This window comes from Rhinolophus sinicus, chromosome 15, assembly GCF_057876585.1.
Source record: "Rhinolophus sinicus isolate RSI-liver-muscle chromosome 15, RSI-T2T, whole genome shotgun sequence".
In the NCBI taxonomy this organism is placed as follows: Eukaryota; Metazoa; Chordata; class Mammalia; order Chiroptera; family Rhinolophidae; genus Rhinolophus; species Rhinolophus sinicus.
The window spans coordinates 64,617,908-64,634,231 of record NC_142515.1 but is presented as its reverse complement, the minus strand read 5'-3'; the positions used below and the strand labels follow the sequence as shown (position 1 = coordinate 64,634,231).

At 38.5% G+C, this 16,324-nt stretch overlaps 1 protein-coding gene across 8 annotated transcripts in view; it reads left to right on the top strand.

Moving 5' to 3' along the window:
• The window catches only part of PARG (poly(ADP-ribose) glycohydrolase), a 142,381-nt gene that overhangs the window by 55,477 nt on the left and 70,580 nt on the right, over nucleotides 1–16,324 (top strand). For all 8 annotated transcript variants that reach the window (XM_074337273.2, XM_074337270.2, XM_074337271.2 and 5 more), the window contains one exon: nucleotides 13,534–13,626. In XM_074337273.2, the coding sequence (XP_074193374.1) occupies nucleotides 13,534–13,626 (93 nt within the window). The remainder of the gene's footprint in view (nucleotides 1–13,533; nucleotides 13,627–16,324) is intronic.

Sequence of the window (16,324 nt, the reverse complement as noted above, 5' to 3'; positions counted from 1 at the left end):
AGTAGTGGAGTCGTGGACTGGACTAGTGCCAGACCCACATGTGGCATTTAAAAATCGGGAGGGCTATCTCAGCTGCAGAGGTTCCCCTGAGAAGCCAGGCATCCCAGCCGCACACCAGTCTTCCCAACCCAGGGTTCCAGTGCTTGGGAGGAAAGACCCCATAACTCTGGCTGTGAAAACCAGTGGAGATTGTGACTAACATGGAGAACTGCTGGAATCCCAGGCATTCCTCATAAGGGGCCTGGACATGGACTTACTCATTGATGGACTCACTTGCTCTGAGCTCCAGTGCTGAGGCAGCAGCTAAAAAGGCACTGGGGACACACAGGGAGGAGCTGAATTGTCTAGCTTCAAGGAGAGGACTGGAGGGGCCCCTTTCTTCTTGACAGAAGTGCTGGTAGGGCCATTGTATTTTTCTTGAACCCTTCTCCCACTCAGTAACTGGGTGCCGTATCTGAGTGTCCATCAACCTGGCTAACACCGTTTGCCCTGCCCTCGTGATTTCCTGAGACCCTGCCGCACTCAATTTGCAGGCCTACACAAGCCACTTTCAGTGGCTTATCCATACAAAGGGCTGTCTTGGCTCATGCTGCAGATTTTCCTAAAATCTTATCAAAGGTGCACAAATCCCCTATACAAGCAGCATCTGGCCTTGGTGTGCCCTGTACCACTTGCTAAGCAGCCCCAAACCTGGCATTAGGAGCAATCAGACTTGGTTCACAGTTGAGCCTCTCCTAGGCAACTATAAGCCCAGCACAAGTGGCAACCATCTGCAGATCATCTTGTAATGCACACCAAGTGGCCCTGTGCAGGGTACAGGCAGCAGCTGACCTTGGCTTGCAACAGAGCCCCTCCCAAGAGCCCCCAAAACCAACACACCCGGTGACCAATTTCAGACCACACCATTGCACCACCCAACCACTCCACAAACGACACACTCAAAGGACAGACTGGGTAGGCACCAGAGCCCCACTAAAGCGAATCCTCCTCCGTAGGGTCAGCCCCTGCACAACAGTTCCTCCACTATAGTCCTGGCTAGTCCTTACAACTAATCAGCCTGAGGGTCAATCCCTCCAATTGACATGCAACAACAAGCAAGGCTCAACTGCAACAGGAGGGCACGCATGACCCACATAAGGGAGACAACTGGAGCACCCAGCTCAGGTAACCAGGAAGACTGTGCCACTGGGCCCCACAGGACACCTACTACATAAGGCCACTCTACTTAGACCGGGAGACATAGCAGCTCTTCCCAATACACAGGCTCAAAATTAGGGAGGCAGCCAAAATGGGGACACAAAGAAACATACCACAAATGAAAGAACAAAACAAAGCTCTAGAAAAAGAACTAAACAAAGTGGAGACAATCTACCAGACACAGAGTTCAAAACACTGGTTACGCGATGTGTGATCAAAACATACAGTGAATGCTGCTGCCGAGTGCCATCCAATGGAAAGGTAGGGATCTTCAATACAGGAAGCAAGCAGCGTGTCAAACCTTAGTAACAGAGTGTGACAAGTTTCAACTTGTTCGGTGCAGTCAGTCGGGTGTGAGCTACAGTTGAGAGAAGTTGTTTCAAAGTGTGCCCTAAATCATCCTCTGTTATGACAATGCTCCGTGTCATACACCACTTCTGGATATGGCAATTTCTGTCAAATAAAAACATTACGGTGTGTCCTCATCCACTTTATTCACTGCATCTGGCACCGTGTGACTTCTGGCTCTTCCACTAAAGTCAAAATGACCATGAAAGGTAAACATTTTGAATCGATTCAGGACATTGAGGCAGCCATGACAGTGTAAGTAAAGACATTCATGAAAGAGGACTTCCCGAACTGCTTCAGAAAGTGGCAAGAATGATGGGATAAGTGTGTTCAAAACGAGAGGGAGTATTTTGAGGGGGATTAATGGCAATGTGTATTTTACTGTAATAAATTTTTAAAAATTTAAACGTTCACCATATTTTTTTAAATCACACCTCATAAGAATACTGAATGAGCTCAGGGAGAGTTTCAACAAAGAGCTAGGAAACATAAAAATGGAGATAGAAAACATAAAAAAATAACCAGTGAGAAATAATACAATAACTGAAATGAAGACTGCATTAGAGGGAATCAACAGTAGACTAGGTGAAGCAGAGGATCAAATCAGCGATTTAGAAGATAAGGTAGCAGAAAACACCCAATCAGAAGAGGAAAAAGAAAAAAGAACCCAAAAAAAATGAGGTGCCTCTGGGATAACATCAAGCATAACAGCGTTCACATCATAGTAGTACCAGAGGAGAAGAGAGAAAACAAGATATTGAAAACCTAGTTGAAGAAATGACATAAAACTTCCTTAATCTGATGAAGGAAATAGACATACAAATCCAGAAAGCACAGAGAGTCCCAGTCAAGATCAAACCAAACAGGCCCACACCAAGACACATCATAATTAAAATGCCAGATACTAAAGACAAAAAGAGAATCTTAAAAGCAGCAAGAGACAAGCAGTTAGTTACCTGCATGGGAGCTCCCATAAGACTGTCCAATTTCTCAGTAAAACTTTGGATGCCAGAGGGATTGGCATAAAATATTCAGAGATGAAAAGCAGGACCTACAACTAAGATTATTCTACCCAGCATAGCTATCATTTAGAATCAAAGGACAGATAAAGAGCTTCCTAGAAAAGAAAAACTTAAAGGAATTCATTACCACCAAACCAGTATTATGGAAAAAAAAAAAATGTTAAAGGGACTTATTTAAGAAGAAGGGGAATAAACGATAAAAATATGAATAATAAAATGGCAATAACTACATAGCTATCAATAATTTAAATGTAAGTGGATTAAATACTCTGATCAAAAGACATAGGGTGGCTGAATAGTTAAGAAAACAAAACCTTTACATATGCTGCCTACCAGAGACTCACTTCAGATAGAAAGACACATATAGACTGGAAGTAAAGGGATGGAAAAATGTATTTCATAAAAATGGAAATGGAAAAAAAAAGATGGGGTAGCAATACTTATACAAGGCAACATAGATTTTAAAACAAAGGCTGTAACAGACAAAGAAGGACTCAGTAATCCCAATTCTGCGTATGTATCCAAAGAAACCCAAACACTACTTTACAGGGACATGTGCTTCCATATGTTCATTGCAGCATTATTTACAATAGCTAAGATATGGAGGCAACCTGGGTGTCCATCAATGATGAATGGATGAAGAAGAAGTGGTACATAATCACAATGGAGTATTATTTAGCTATAAAAGGGAATGAAATCTTGCGATCTGCAACATGGATGGACCTGGAGGGTATTGTAATGAATAGAATAAGTCAGAGAAACAGAAATGCCATATGATTTCACTTATATGTGGAACCTAAAGAAGAAAATAAATGAACAGATAAAGCAGAATCAAACTCGTAGATACAGAGATACAGATACAGAGAACATTTTAATGGTTGCTAGATGGGAGTGGGATTGGTGGGATGGGTGAAAGGGGAAGGGATTAAGAAGTACAAATTGGCCGGCCCGGTGGCTCAAATGGTTAGAGCTCCACGCTCCTAACTCCGAAGGCTGCCAGTTCGATTCCCACATGGGCCAGGGGGTTTCAACCACAAGGTTGCCAGTTCTATTGCTCGAGTCCCACAAGGGATGGTGGGCTCTGCCCCCTGCAACTAAGATTGAACAGGCACCTTGAGCTGAGCTGCCGCTGAGCTCCCGGATGGCTCAGTTGATTCGAGCACATCCTCGCAAAAAAAAAAGAAGTACAAATTGGTGGTTACAAGGTAATCATGGGGATGCAAAGTATAGCATAAGGAATATAGTCAATAATATTATAACAATTATGTATGGTGTCAGATGGGTACTAGATTTATCGGGGTGATGACTTTGTAAGTTATATAAATGTTTAATCACTGTTGTATACCTGAAACGAGTATAATATTATATGTCAATTGTAATTGAAAAATAAAAGATTATTTTAAAAAAACACTTTAGATAAATAAAAGTGGAATTCTGAATTATTCCATTTTTCAGGAAGGAAGTAAAAAGAAAACAGATAAAAGAAATAGATAATAAAAATGAATGAATATATCCTTATATATCAGTGATTAAATGTAAATGGTCTGAATTCACCAATTAAAAGAGATTTACAGAGTAGATTTTTAAAAATGACACACTGTATGCTGATTACAAGAAATCATTTCAGATATATGCAGGTTGAAAGTAAAAAGGCAGCTTTATTTGTAATTGCTAAAAACTGGAAATAACCACAATGTCCTCAGTAAGTGTATGGTTAAATAAGATGTTGTATATTTATACCATGGAATACTACTTAGCAATAAGGAGGAACTAACTATTGATACATACATCAACTTAAATAGATCTGAAGGGCACTATGCTGGGTGAAAAGAGTAAATCTTTTTTTTTATTTTATTAAATTTATTGGGGTGACAATTGTTAATAAAATTACATAGATTTCAGGTGTACAATTCTGTATTACATCATCTATAAATCCCATTGTGTGTTCATCACCCAGAGTCAGTTCTCCTTCCATCACCATATATTCGATCCCCCTTACCCTCATCTCCCACCCCCCACCCCCCGCCCCCCCGTACCCTCTGGCAACCACTAAACTATTGTCTGTGTCTATGAGTTTCTGTTTCTCATTTGTTTGTCTTGTTCTTTTGTTGTTTTTGGTTTATATACCACATATCAGTAAAATCACATGGTTCTCTGCTTTTTCTGTCTGACTTATTTCACTCAGCATTACTCTCTCAAGATCCATCCATGTTGTCACAAATGTTCCTATATCATCTTTTCTTACTGCCGTATAGTATTCCATTGTGTATATATACCACAACTTCTTTATCCATTCATCTATCGAAGGACATTTTGGTTGTTTCCATGTCTTGGCCACCATAAACAAAGCTGCAATGAACATTGGAGCACACGTGTCTTTATCTCTAAATGTTTTCAGATTTTTTGGGTAGATACCCAGGAGAGGGATTGCTGGGTCATATGGCAATTCTATTCGTAATTTTTTGAGGAACCTCCACACTGCCTTCCATAGCGGCTGCACCAGTCTGCATTCCCACCAACAGTGTATGAGGGTTCCTTTTTCTCCACAGCCTCTCCAACATTTGTTACTATTTGTCTTGTTGATGATAGCCATTCTGACTGGGGTGAGGTGATATCTCATTGTGGTTTTGATTTGCATTTCTCTGATGATTAGTGATGTTGAGCATTTTTTCATATGTCTATTTGCCATTTGTATGTCCTCTTTGGAGAAATGTCTCTTCAAGTCCTCTGCCCATTTTTCAATTGAGTTGTTTGTTTTTTTGTTGTTGAGTTGCATGAGTTCCTTGTATATTCTGGATACTAGCCCCTTATCGGAGGCACTGTTTGCAAAAATCTTCTCCCATTCAGTTGGTGGCCTCTTTATTTTGTCAATGGTTTCCTTTGCTGTGCAGAAGCTTTTAAGTTTCATATAGTCCCATTCGTTTATTTTAGCTTTTACTTCCATTGCCTTTGGAGTCAAGTTCATAAAATGCTCTTTGAATCCAAGGTCCATAAGTTTAGTACCTATGTTTTCTTCTATGCAGTTTATTGTGTCAGGTCTTATGCCTAAGTCTTTGATCCATTTTGAATTAACTTTGGTACATGGTGACAAACAGCAGTCCAGTTTCATTCTTTTGCACGTGGCTATCCAATTCTCCCAGCACCATTTATTGAAGAGGCTGTCTTTGCTCCATTGTATGTTTTTAGCTTCTTTGTCAAAAATTATCTGTCCATATTTATGTGGTTTTATTTCTGGGTTCTCAATTCTATTCCATTGGTCTATGTGTTTTTCTGCCAATACCATGCTGTTTTGATTATTGTAGCCCTGTAGTACAAGCCAAAGTCAGGAAGTGTGATACCTCCATTATTGTTCTTTTTTCTTAAGATTGCTTTGGCTATTCGGGGTCTTTTGTGGTTCCAAACAAATCTGATGATTTTTTGTTCTATTTCTTTAAAATATGCCATTGGGATTTTGATGGGGATTGCATTGAATCTGTATATTGCTTTGGGTAATATGGCCATTTTAACTATGTGGATTCTTCCAATCCATGAGCACGGAATGTCTTTCCATTTCTTTGTGTCTTCTTCAATTTCTTTCAAAAATGTCTTATAGTTTTCAGCATATAGGTCTTTCACATCCTTGGTTAAGTTTATTCCAAGGTATTTTATTCTTTTTGCTGCAATTGCAAAAGGAATTGTTTTTTGTATTTCTTTTTCTGAGATTTCATTGTTAGTATATAGGAAGGCAATGGACTTTTGTGCGTTGATTTTGTAGCCAGCAACTTTACTGTATTCGTTGATTGTTTCTAATAGCTTTTTGGTGGAGTCTTTAGGGTTTTCTATATATAGCATCATGTCATCTGCAAAGAGTGATAATTTAACTTCTTCATTCCCAATTTGGATGCCTTTTATTTCTTTCTCTTGCCTGATTGCTCTGGCAAGGACTTCCAACACTGTGTTGAAAAGCAGAGGTGATAGGGGACATCCCTGTCGTGTTCCTGAACGTAGAGCAAAGGGCTTCAGTTTTTCTCCATTAATTATGAGATTAGCAGAGGGCTTGTCATATATGGCCTTTATTATGTTAAGGTATTTTCCTTCTATACCTATTTTATTATTAAGTGTTTTAATCATAAATGGATGTTGTATCTTGTCAAACGCTTTTTCTGCATCAATTGATATAATCATATGATTTTTGTCCTTTATTTTGTTTATGTGATGTATCACATTGATGGATTTGCGTATGTTGAACCATCCTTGTGCCCCGGGGATGAACCCCACTTGGTCGTGATGAATAATCTTTTTAATGCATTGTTGTATTCGATTTGCTAGAATTTTATTTAGGATTTTTGCATCGGTATTCATTAGAGATACTGGTCTGTAGTTTTCTTTTTTTGTGCTGTCCTTACCAGGTTTTGGTATCAGGGTAATGTTGGCCTCATAAAATGAGTTAGGGAGTACTGTTTCTTCTTCAATTTTTTGGAAGAGTTTGTGCAGAATTGGTATTAGATCCTCTTTGAAGGTTTGGTAGAATTCACTAGTGAAGCCATCTGGTCCCGGACTTTTGCTTTTGGGAAGGTTTTGGATGACTGATTCAATTTCATTACTGGTGATCGGTCTGTTTAGATTTTCCAGTTCTTCATGGTTCAGCCTTGGAAGGCTATATGTTTCTAAGAACTTGTCCATTTCTTCTAGGTTGTTGAATTTGGTGACATATAGTCCTTCATAGTATTCTTGGATGATCCTTTTTATTTCTGTGGTGACCGTGATAACTTCCCCTTTTACGTTTCTGATTTTGTTAATCAGTGTCTTCTCTCTTTTTATCTTAGTAAGTCTAGCCAAGGGTTTGTCAATTTTGTTAATCTTTTCAAAGAACCAGCTCTTTGTCACATTAATTCTTTCTATTGTCTTTTTGTTCTCTATTTCATTTAGTTCTGCTCTAATTTTTGTTATTTCCTTTCTTCTGCTGACCTTGGGTTTTACTTGTTCTTCTTTTTCTAGTTCTTTAAGGTGTAACATGAGGTTATTTATTTGGGCGTTTTCTTGTTTCTTGAGATAGGCCTGTAATGAGATAAATTTCCCTCTTAAAACTGCATTCGCTGCATCCCAAAAATTTTGGTAGGATGTATTTTCATTGTCATTTGTTTCTATGTATCTTTTGATCTCTCCTCTAATTTCTTCTTTGACCCAGTCCTTCTTTAAAAGTATGTTGTTTAATCTCCATGTATTTGTGTTTTTCCCCGCTTTCTTTTTACAGTTGATATCCAATTTCAAAGCCTTGTGATCAGAGAATATGCATGGTATGATTTCAATCTTCTTAAATTTGTTGAGACTGATTTTATGTCCCAATATATGGTCTATCCTTGAGAATGTTCTGTGTACACTAGAAAAGAATGTATAGTCTGATGTTTTAGGATGAAGTGCTCTATAAATGTCAATTATGTCCATTTCATCTAATGTGTCATTTAGGGCTACTATTTCGTTATTTATTTTCTGTTTGGATGATCTATCCATAGCTGTCAATGATGTATTTAAGTCCCCTAGTATAATTGTGTTTTGGTCAATTTCTCCCTTTAGTTCTGTTAGTAGTTGCTTGATGTATTTCGGTGCTCCCTGATTGGGGGCATAAATATTGATGACTGTTATGTCTTCTTGTTGTACAGTCCCCTTCACCATTATGAAATGTCCATCTTTGTCTCTTGTTATCTTTTTCACCTTGAAGTCTGTTTCATATGATATCATTATGGCTACACCTGATTTTCTCTGGGTACCATTTGCTTGGAGTGTCAATTTCCACCCTTTCACTTTGAGTCTATGCTTGTCCTTGTAGCTGAGATGTGTCTCTTGGAGACAGCATATGGTTGGGTTTAGTTTTTTGATCCAATCTGCTACTCTGTGCCTTTTTATTGGTGAGTTCAGTCCATTTACATTTAGGGTGATTATTGATAGGTGAGGATTTCCTGTCATTCTATCTTTAGTTTTCTGGTAAGGCTGTGTCTCCATTGTTTCTTTGCCTTTTTGTTGTTGTCTATTATTTCTGTGTGGTGGTATTCTATGATGTTTCCCTCTGTTTCTTCTTTTATTTCAGTATATATTTCAATTCTGGATTTTTTTTGAGTGGTTACCCTTAATTTTATGTAAAAGAAAGTTTGATATTTAGAATATTCCATTTTCTTCAGCACGCTTACTTTCTCCATTCCCATATTCCGATTCAGGCCTTTACTCTCCCCCTTTTTGAGTTTTGGTTGCCACAAATTGTCCCTGTTGATGGTGGTCGAATAGCCTCCTTTAGTATTTCTTGTAGTGCAGGTCGTGTATTAGAAAATTCCCTCAGCTTCTGTATGTCTGGAAAGGTCTTTAGTCCTCCTTCATATTTAAAGGATATCTTTGCTGGATATATTATTCTTGGCTCATGATTTCTCTCTTTCAATAGTTTGAACATTTGGTTCCACTCCCTCCTGGCTTATAGAGTTTCTGCTGAAAAATCTGATGATAATCTAATGGGCTTTCCTTTGTAAGTTACCGTCTTCTTTTCCCTGGCTGCCTTGAGGATTCTTTCTTTGTCGTTGATTTTAGACAGCTTCAATACAATGTGCCTTGGAGAACGCCTGTTGGGATTGAGGTAACTAGGTGTTCTATTTGCTTCTTGGATTCGAGGGTCCAGTTCTGTCCACAAATTTGGGAAGTTCTCATCGACAATTTGTTTGAATATATTCTCTGTTCCCTTCCCTCTTTCTTCTCCTTCTGGTATGCCCATTATTCTTATATTGCTCTTTCTGATGGAGTTAGAAAGTTCTTGTAGAGTTCTTTCATTTCTTTTAAGTCTCAAGTCTCTTTCTTCTTCTATCTGTGTCATTTCCAGGTTTCTATCTTCGATGTCACTGATTCTTTCCTCCATCTGGTCAACTCTACTACCTAAGCTGGTTATTTCATTCTTAATTTCTTCTATTGAGTTCTTAATCTCCAGAAATTCTCTTTGGTTCTTTTTTAAAATTTCAATCTCTTTCGTAAAATGCTCATGCTGTTCTTTGATTGAGTTTCTGAGTTCATTTAACTGCCTATCTGTGTTTTCTTGTATCTCGTTGAGTTTTTTCAGAACTGCAATCTTGAATTCTCTGTCACTTAAGTCACATATTTCTGTATCTTTAAGTGCCTTCTCTGGAGATTTTTCACTTTCTTTCTGAGCTGTCTTGTTGCCTTGGTTATTCATGGCGATTACTGGTTTACTATTTCTCTTCCTAGACATCTACAGGAGTGACTTCTGCAACAGGTTGATAGGAAGAGGTCTTTCTTTTGTTTTCCAGTACTTGTTGGTAGAATGTCTTATTATTTCTCCAACTGCAATTTATTTTTCTTCTCCCACACGGTAGTGCTGTTTTCTCTGCACTATTCCTGCTTCTCACACAATGGGGGGATTCCTGGGAGACGGGCTTCTCCTCTGTTAATAGTTCGTCTAGGTCACAGGGCGCAGTGTCCCGGTGGGTATGCGGAGAGCTTTTGATGTTCCAAAGCTCTTCCAGCTCCTGATTCAGAGCCCGTATGTTTCAGCAGTTCTGTTTACTCCTGTAGGTGATTTCAGTCGGTAGTGGGCCCCTTCGTCTTGCCCGTCTGCCGTGCAGGGAGTCCTCTGTGGAGTTTTTGTTGTTCGATTCGTTGTAAATTCCAGGGGAGCTTTACAGAGGCTCACCTCAGGCCGCCATTTTTCCGGAAGTCCGAAAAGAGTAAATCTTAAAAGGACATTTACTCTGATTCCATTTATACAACATAACAAATTTATAGAGATGGACAACTACATTAGACTGGACACGCTAATGACTGAATGGGGGACCTTGTATTACCCAGGAGTGACCAGAACCTGCAGGAACAGTGGAAGCAAAACTCCAGCTGCTCCAACACAAGTTCTGCTTTTCAATACACTGTTGTATAAAGAACTTTCTAAAAGGGAGAACTCCTTGCCTGACTAGGTCCTACATGCCAAGAGGACAGGGTCGGCATCTGTCTTGTTTATCATTGCATCTTCAACACCTAGTACAGTGTCTGGCATATGCCACATATTTTATAAACATTTGTTGAATGAATTAATAAATATTAATAAAGCTGAAAAAAAATTATAGAGATGGAAAACAGTAGTGGTTGCTAGGGTTTAGGAATGGTTGATGGTAGGAGAGAGGGTGTGATGGGTAGCATGAAGGAGATCTTTTTTGTGGTCGAGCAGTTCTGTATCTTGGTTTTGGTGTTGCTTACGGGATAAAATAGCATAAAATGACACTCACTCACTCACTCACTCACTCACTCACTCACTCTTTCACTCGCTCCCTCTTTTGTGGTCCGGTACTGATTTTCTGGTTTTGACATTGTGCGAAAGTTATATAAAATGTAACCATTAAGTGGAACTGGGTAGAAGGGTAAATTGGACCTCTCTATACTATTTTTGCAACTTCCTAGGAATCTATAATTATTTCAAAATTGGTTTTAAGAAGGAAACAGATAAATTATAAGTAAGAAGCGTGAATATTTTAAACAAGTGCATTAGTACATTTTGTGCATTTTCAGGTACAGGAAAGCAATTAGAGATGGGAAATTATAAAAGACAAAAATGAGCCATGAACGTCATCTTTGTTATGATTCAAATTATGATATAGGAATATTGTGGTTTTAACTTTTAAAGAGTACTTAGAAAAGGAAAATTCTAAGGTTATCTTGTGTACCTTTAAAATAGTAGAATAACTTTTATGGATGTATTTTCTTGATTTAGTTTTATTTTTATTAGTTAAAGAGGCTTATAATGAAGAGTCAGCCATTTAAATTCTTGAGCTATTTTTTTAATGTGTTAACTTACTGTTATAGAAGATTAGGATTTAGTTATCATTCACTTCCGCTATCACCACTAACACAAGCCTTATTTCTACTTCCCCGTTTTCCCACTATAGTGATCATATTTATTTCTGTTAGATCAATAGTTTGTTTTTAGTAGGATGTAAAAACACTATATCTAAGATGTGATTGCTTTTCTGCTCTTATCCAACTTTTTGTTTTCCCCAGAATTAATGATTGTCTTATGTTGTTCACTTGTTAGTTTTTGTTTGTTTGTTTGTTTGTTTGTTTAAGATTTTATTGGGGAAGGGGAACAGGACTTTATTGGGGAACAGTGTGTACTTCCAGGACTTTTTTCCAAGTCAAGTTGTTGTCCTTTCAGTCTTAGTTGTGGAGGGTGCAGCTCAGCTCCAGGTCCAGTTGCCATTGTTAGTTGCAGGGGGCGCAGCCCACCATCCCTTGCGGGAGTCGAGGAATTGAACTGGCAACCTTGTGGTTGAGAGCCCACGCTCCAACCAACTGAACCATTCAGGAGCTCAGCGGCAGCTCAGCTCAAGGTGCCGTGTTCAATCTTAGTTGCAGGGGGCGCAGCCCACCATCCCTTGCGGGACTCGAGGAATTGAACTGGCAACTTTGTGTTTGAGAGCCCGCGCTCCAACCAACAACTGAGCCATCAAGCAGGCAGCTCAGCTCAAGGTCCTGTGTTCAATCTTAGTTGCAGGGGGCAGAGCCCACCATCCCTTGCGGGACTCTAGGACTTGAACTGGCAACCTTGTGGTTGAGAGCCCACTGGCCCATGTAGGAATCGAACCGGCAGCCTTCGGAGTTAGGAGCACGGAGCTCTAACCGCCTGAGGCACTGGGCCGGTCCTAGTTTTTTATATAAGTATGATTAACTGATTTCCCAGACACCCTGAATTGCAGCTGTTCTGTTCATTCTGAAAATTAGTTTTACCGTTGTCCTAATTTTAAAAGGGTGCTAAATGTAGGTTGGATTTGAGAGCTTTGTTATAAAGACAATTCTTAGTGTTAGAAATTCCCTATAAAACCAGAGTGAATATAAATGAAATATCTTTGTTACTTTTCCCATTTACACACAAACCCTGTTTGGCTGCAGCTAGATGAATGGATATTCCTTTATTTCAGCTTATATCAAAGGATATCTGTAGATACTTGTGAGTATTTGTATTCTGGTAGCAAAGGAGAGCTGTAGATATTTGTGGGAGTCTGTGTCCTCATCAATCCCAAACATTGGTCACAGCGGGAAGTGAGGAGACCCGTGGAGCAGAGGCAAGAATGCTAGGGTTCTAGTTCTGATTAGTTGCTAATTGACCTTTTCAGTCCAGGATGACCAGGTAACCTCCTTCACTTCTTTTTCTCTTCTCTAATAATGACTGGATCAGACTGGATTATAAGTGTGACCTCTTTTAGTTCAAATGTGATTTCAAGTAGATAAATGATTAACTTTAATCCTGACTGTGTATGTAGTATCTCCAAATTAAGTGTTGTCATTTTCAGTACTTTTAAAGAACTACCCTGATATTTACACTGAAATTGGATTAAAAGGCCTCAAGTAATTTCTGAAGCCTTGTAGAGATGGGAAATTATAAAAGACAAAAATGGGCCATGAATGTCATCTTTGTTGTGCTTCACAATTATTATATGGAATTGTGGTTTTAACTTCCCAGGGGTGCCTGGAAAAGGAAAATTCTAAGGTCATCAGAAACTTCATTGTTTGCTACTCATGTTAGATTTGACACATGAAATGACCTGAGATAATTAGTGTGGCTTTTATGGAAATTTCTTTAAGTTGTAGACTGTTTAATTTAGATGGGACCTTGAGGGCTTCTGAAAGAGTTCTTGATGGTCTAGCAGTTTTTAGTTAATGTAACCAAAGGCAGAATGCACTGTTTGTTTATTTGTTTTCCAAGTGTTTTATTTAATTGTAAATGTTGATATGAGAGATATTTGATATTTGGGATACTTAGTTTTCAGAGGGCATTAGGTGAATTGTATACATTTGGAAATGTATTTGTAAGGTTACCTAAGTTCACCTTAGTGCACCTTTTGGTAAGGATAATGTGCTTTATGGGAAAAGCAGGTATGTAATTTAAGTTCATAACAAACATTTGTTCATTGGTTATTATTCACTGATAACATGTTTTATTGGTTTTCAGGTACTTGAAGAAGCAGAAGCTCAACACTTATATCAGTCCATTTTGCCTGATATGGTAAAAATTGCTCTCTGTCTGCCAAATATTTGCACCCAGGTTAGTGGAAATAACTTCTTCCTTAGTAGCTTTCTTCAGACTCACAATTGAATTTCCTTTAAACTCTTAATGACCGAGGTCAAAGAGGGTGAAGGGAGAGTTGGGAAACAGTTTTTGCCAATGAATATGATGATTTTTCTAGAAAAGGTTAGAGGCTAGAGAGAATGCTGCAAAAGGACATTAAAAATGCAGCATTCAATTTGGGAGCTTCAGTTTACACTGTTTACACTTCTTTTTCTCTTTTTTGTTTAAACAGTCTTTAACTTTAAAAAAAACAGGCATTATTTCAAACCATTCTAGTGAATTTAGAACATTTTATCTTCCAAATGGCTTAATACTACCCACTCCTTCCTCTCCCTCCCCCGGAGTGGTATCATATATAACAAATGAGTTCATGGTATTTTCTTAACTTTTAAAAAGAAAAGAAAAAATCTGGTGATATTCCATTTTGTTTGGAGTGTATTAGTTGTTTATTGCTGCATAACAAATTACCTCAAAGTTTAGTGGCTTAAAACAACAAGTGTTATCTCACAGTTTCTGTCTTTCAGGAATCTCCAGGGTCAGCTTAGCCGAGGGTTCTGTATTAGGATGTGTCTTGTGGTTGCAGTCAGGGTGTGGGCTGCGGTCATTGGAAGGTTTGGCTGACACTGGAGGGGCCACTTCTGAGTTGGCTCACTCACATGGCTTTGCCATGGGCCTCTCCATAAGTTGATGGGGTGTCCTCATGGGACAATTGTTTCCCTAGAACAAGCAACCTAAGGGACAGAGCGAGAAATGTCAGTGTCTTTTTTGACCTAGTTTCTAAAGGCACCAGCATCACTTCCACTATTTTCTGTTCATTAGGAGTTAGTTGCTAAATCTAGCCCATATTCCAGGAGATGGTAATTAGACTCTGCTTCTTAAAAGGAGGAGGTGTCAAAGAATGTGTGTACCTGTATATGTTTTCAACCACCATAAGAGGGCGCTGGTTTGTTCTTGGTGAGTTTCTCCCCGTTTCTCACAACAGGAGCTGGAATTTGCCCTTGTCTTTTATTTCTAGGCCAGCTCCCTTGTTGCATTGGTGCTGGCCAGGTTTCTGCTGACACTGTTGCCCAGAGGCCTTGGGGACATTTTAGGTAGAACCTAATTTTCTAATGGGATGGTCCCACACATTGCAATCTATCATTGGGGTACCCCAGAAACCACAAGTATAGTCACTGGGACAACCAAAAAACATGTCCAAATGCCTGAAGGCCATGCTGCTACCTCAGTTGAGAACCACTGAATGTTTTCAATGAGCCGTAGTTGTTAGCACTTTACTGTGGTAGTTCCAATTTTAGGTAACTTTAATTCTACCTCATTAATGCATTGTGTCTGAAGTAAGTTTTTCTATTGGGCACAGTAAGTATATTGTAAAACTCATCTCATTTTTTGTTGGAAGTTGTAGGCATACCTTGGGGATATGGCGGGTTTGGTTCCAGACCCTCCAGTAAATATCACAATAAAGAGAGTCATATGACTTTTTTGCTTTCCCAGCGCATGTAAAAGTTATGTTTATACTATAGTCCATTAAGTGTGCAACAACGTTGTCTAAGAAATGTACTTTATTGCTAAAAAATGCTAAAAACCATGTGAGCCTTTTGGGAAAATGGCGCCAATAGACTTGCTGGACACAGGGTTGGTTGCCACAAACCGTCAATTGGTAAAAATGTGGTATCTGCAAAGTGCAATAAAGTGAAACTCAACAAAACGAGGTATGCCTGTATTTGGTTGCTTATGTTTTATGTTCATTCTTTTTCTTTTCCCTCCTTTCTTTTTTTCCTTTCCTAGTAAAATCTCTCACTACCTCTTTTACTTCCCCTGCGACTCCTGCCCTACCTCTTCCAGCCAAAGCTAATCCCTCCTATAGCACTCGGATCATACTTAGCACATTATTTTGTAATTTATGCCTTTATATACCTCATCTCATTAGATTAGGTTCTCCTTGAAGGGAGATCCTCTTTATGTTCCCGAGTTTATCAAGGTGCTTAATTAAATGCTTTTTGAAATCAATGTGTAGTTTATAATTGACAATATAGCACCTTAGACATGAATCACTTAATCTTCTCTTCCTCTCATGCTTAGGACAGAATGTTTCCATATTTTATTTAATGAGATATATATATATATATATATATATATATATATATATATATATATATATATATATATATATTCAAAAGCATTTAAATTTGTAAGCTGTAACAAGTCATTGGTAGAACTAAAATCAGACTTGTGGCTCCCCAATTTTTGTCCTGGCTTCAGATAACTTTGTTTTCCCATTAGTGTATTAACAGAGAGAACACTTTAATTCTGTGCTCTGTCTTCTGCTGAGAAGTAAATCTCTGCTGCGAAAGTTAACATTTCGATTTGGTATCAAAATACACCTTTGGCAAGTTAAATTGCTTATGTTGTTATTTAATGATTTATCACATTAACATTCTTTAGGCTAAATCTAAAATAGTTAGTTTTAGATTTATAAAAAGAAAATGAAAGGAAACAAGTTTTGGATGTGAACATTTTGAAAGATCTTTGTTTCTATTCACCAGTCTCTTATTTTAATTGAGCTGAGCGCTTGATAATATTTATATCCTCTGGTTTTTCCCAAATGAGCTTTCAGGCATTCCTCCTCACCAAGAGAACGGAAATCATTTATTCTATTTAAAATTATGCTATTTGA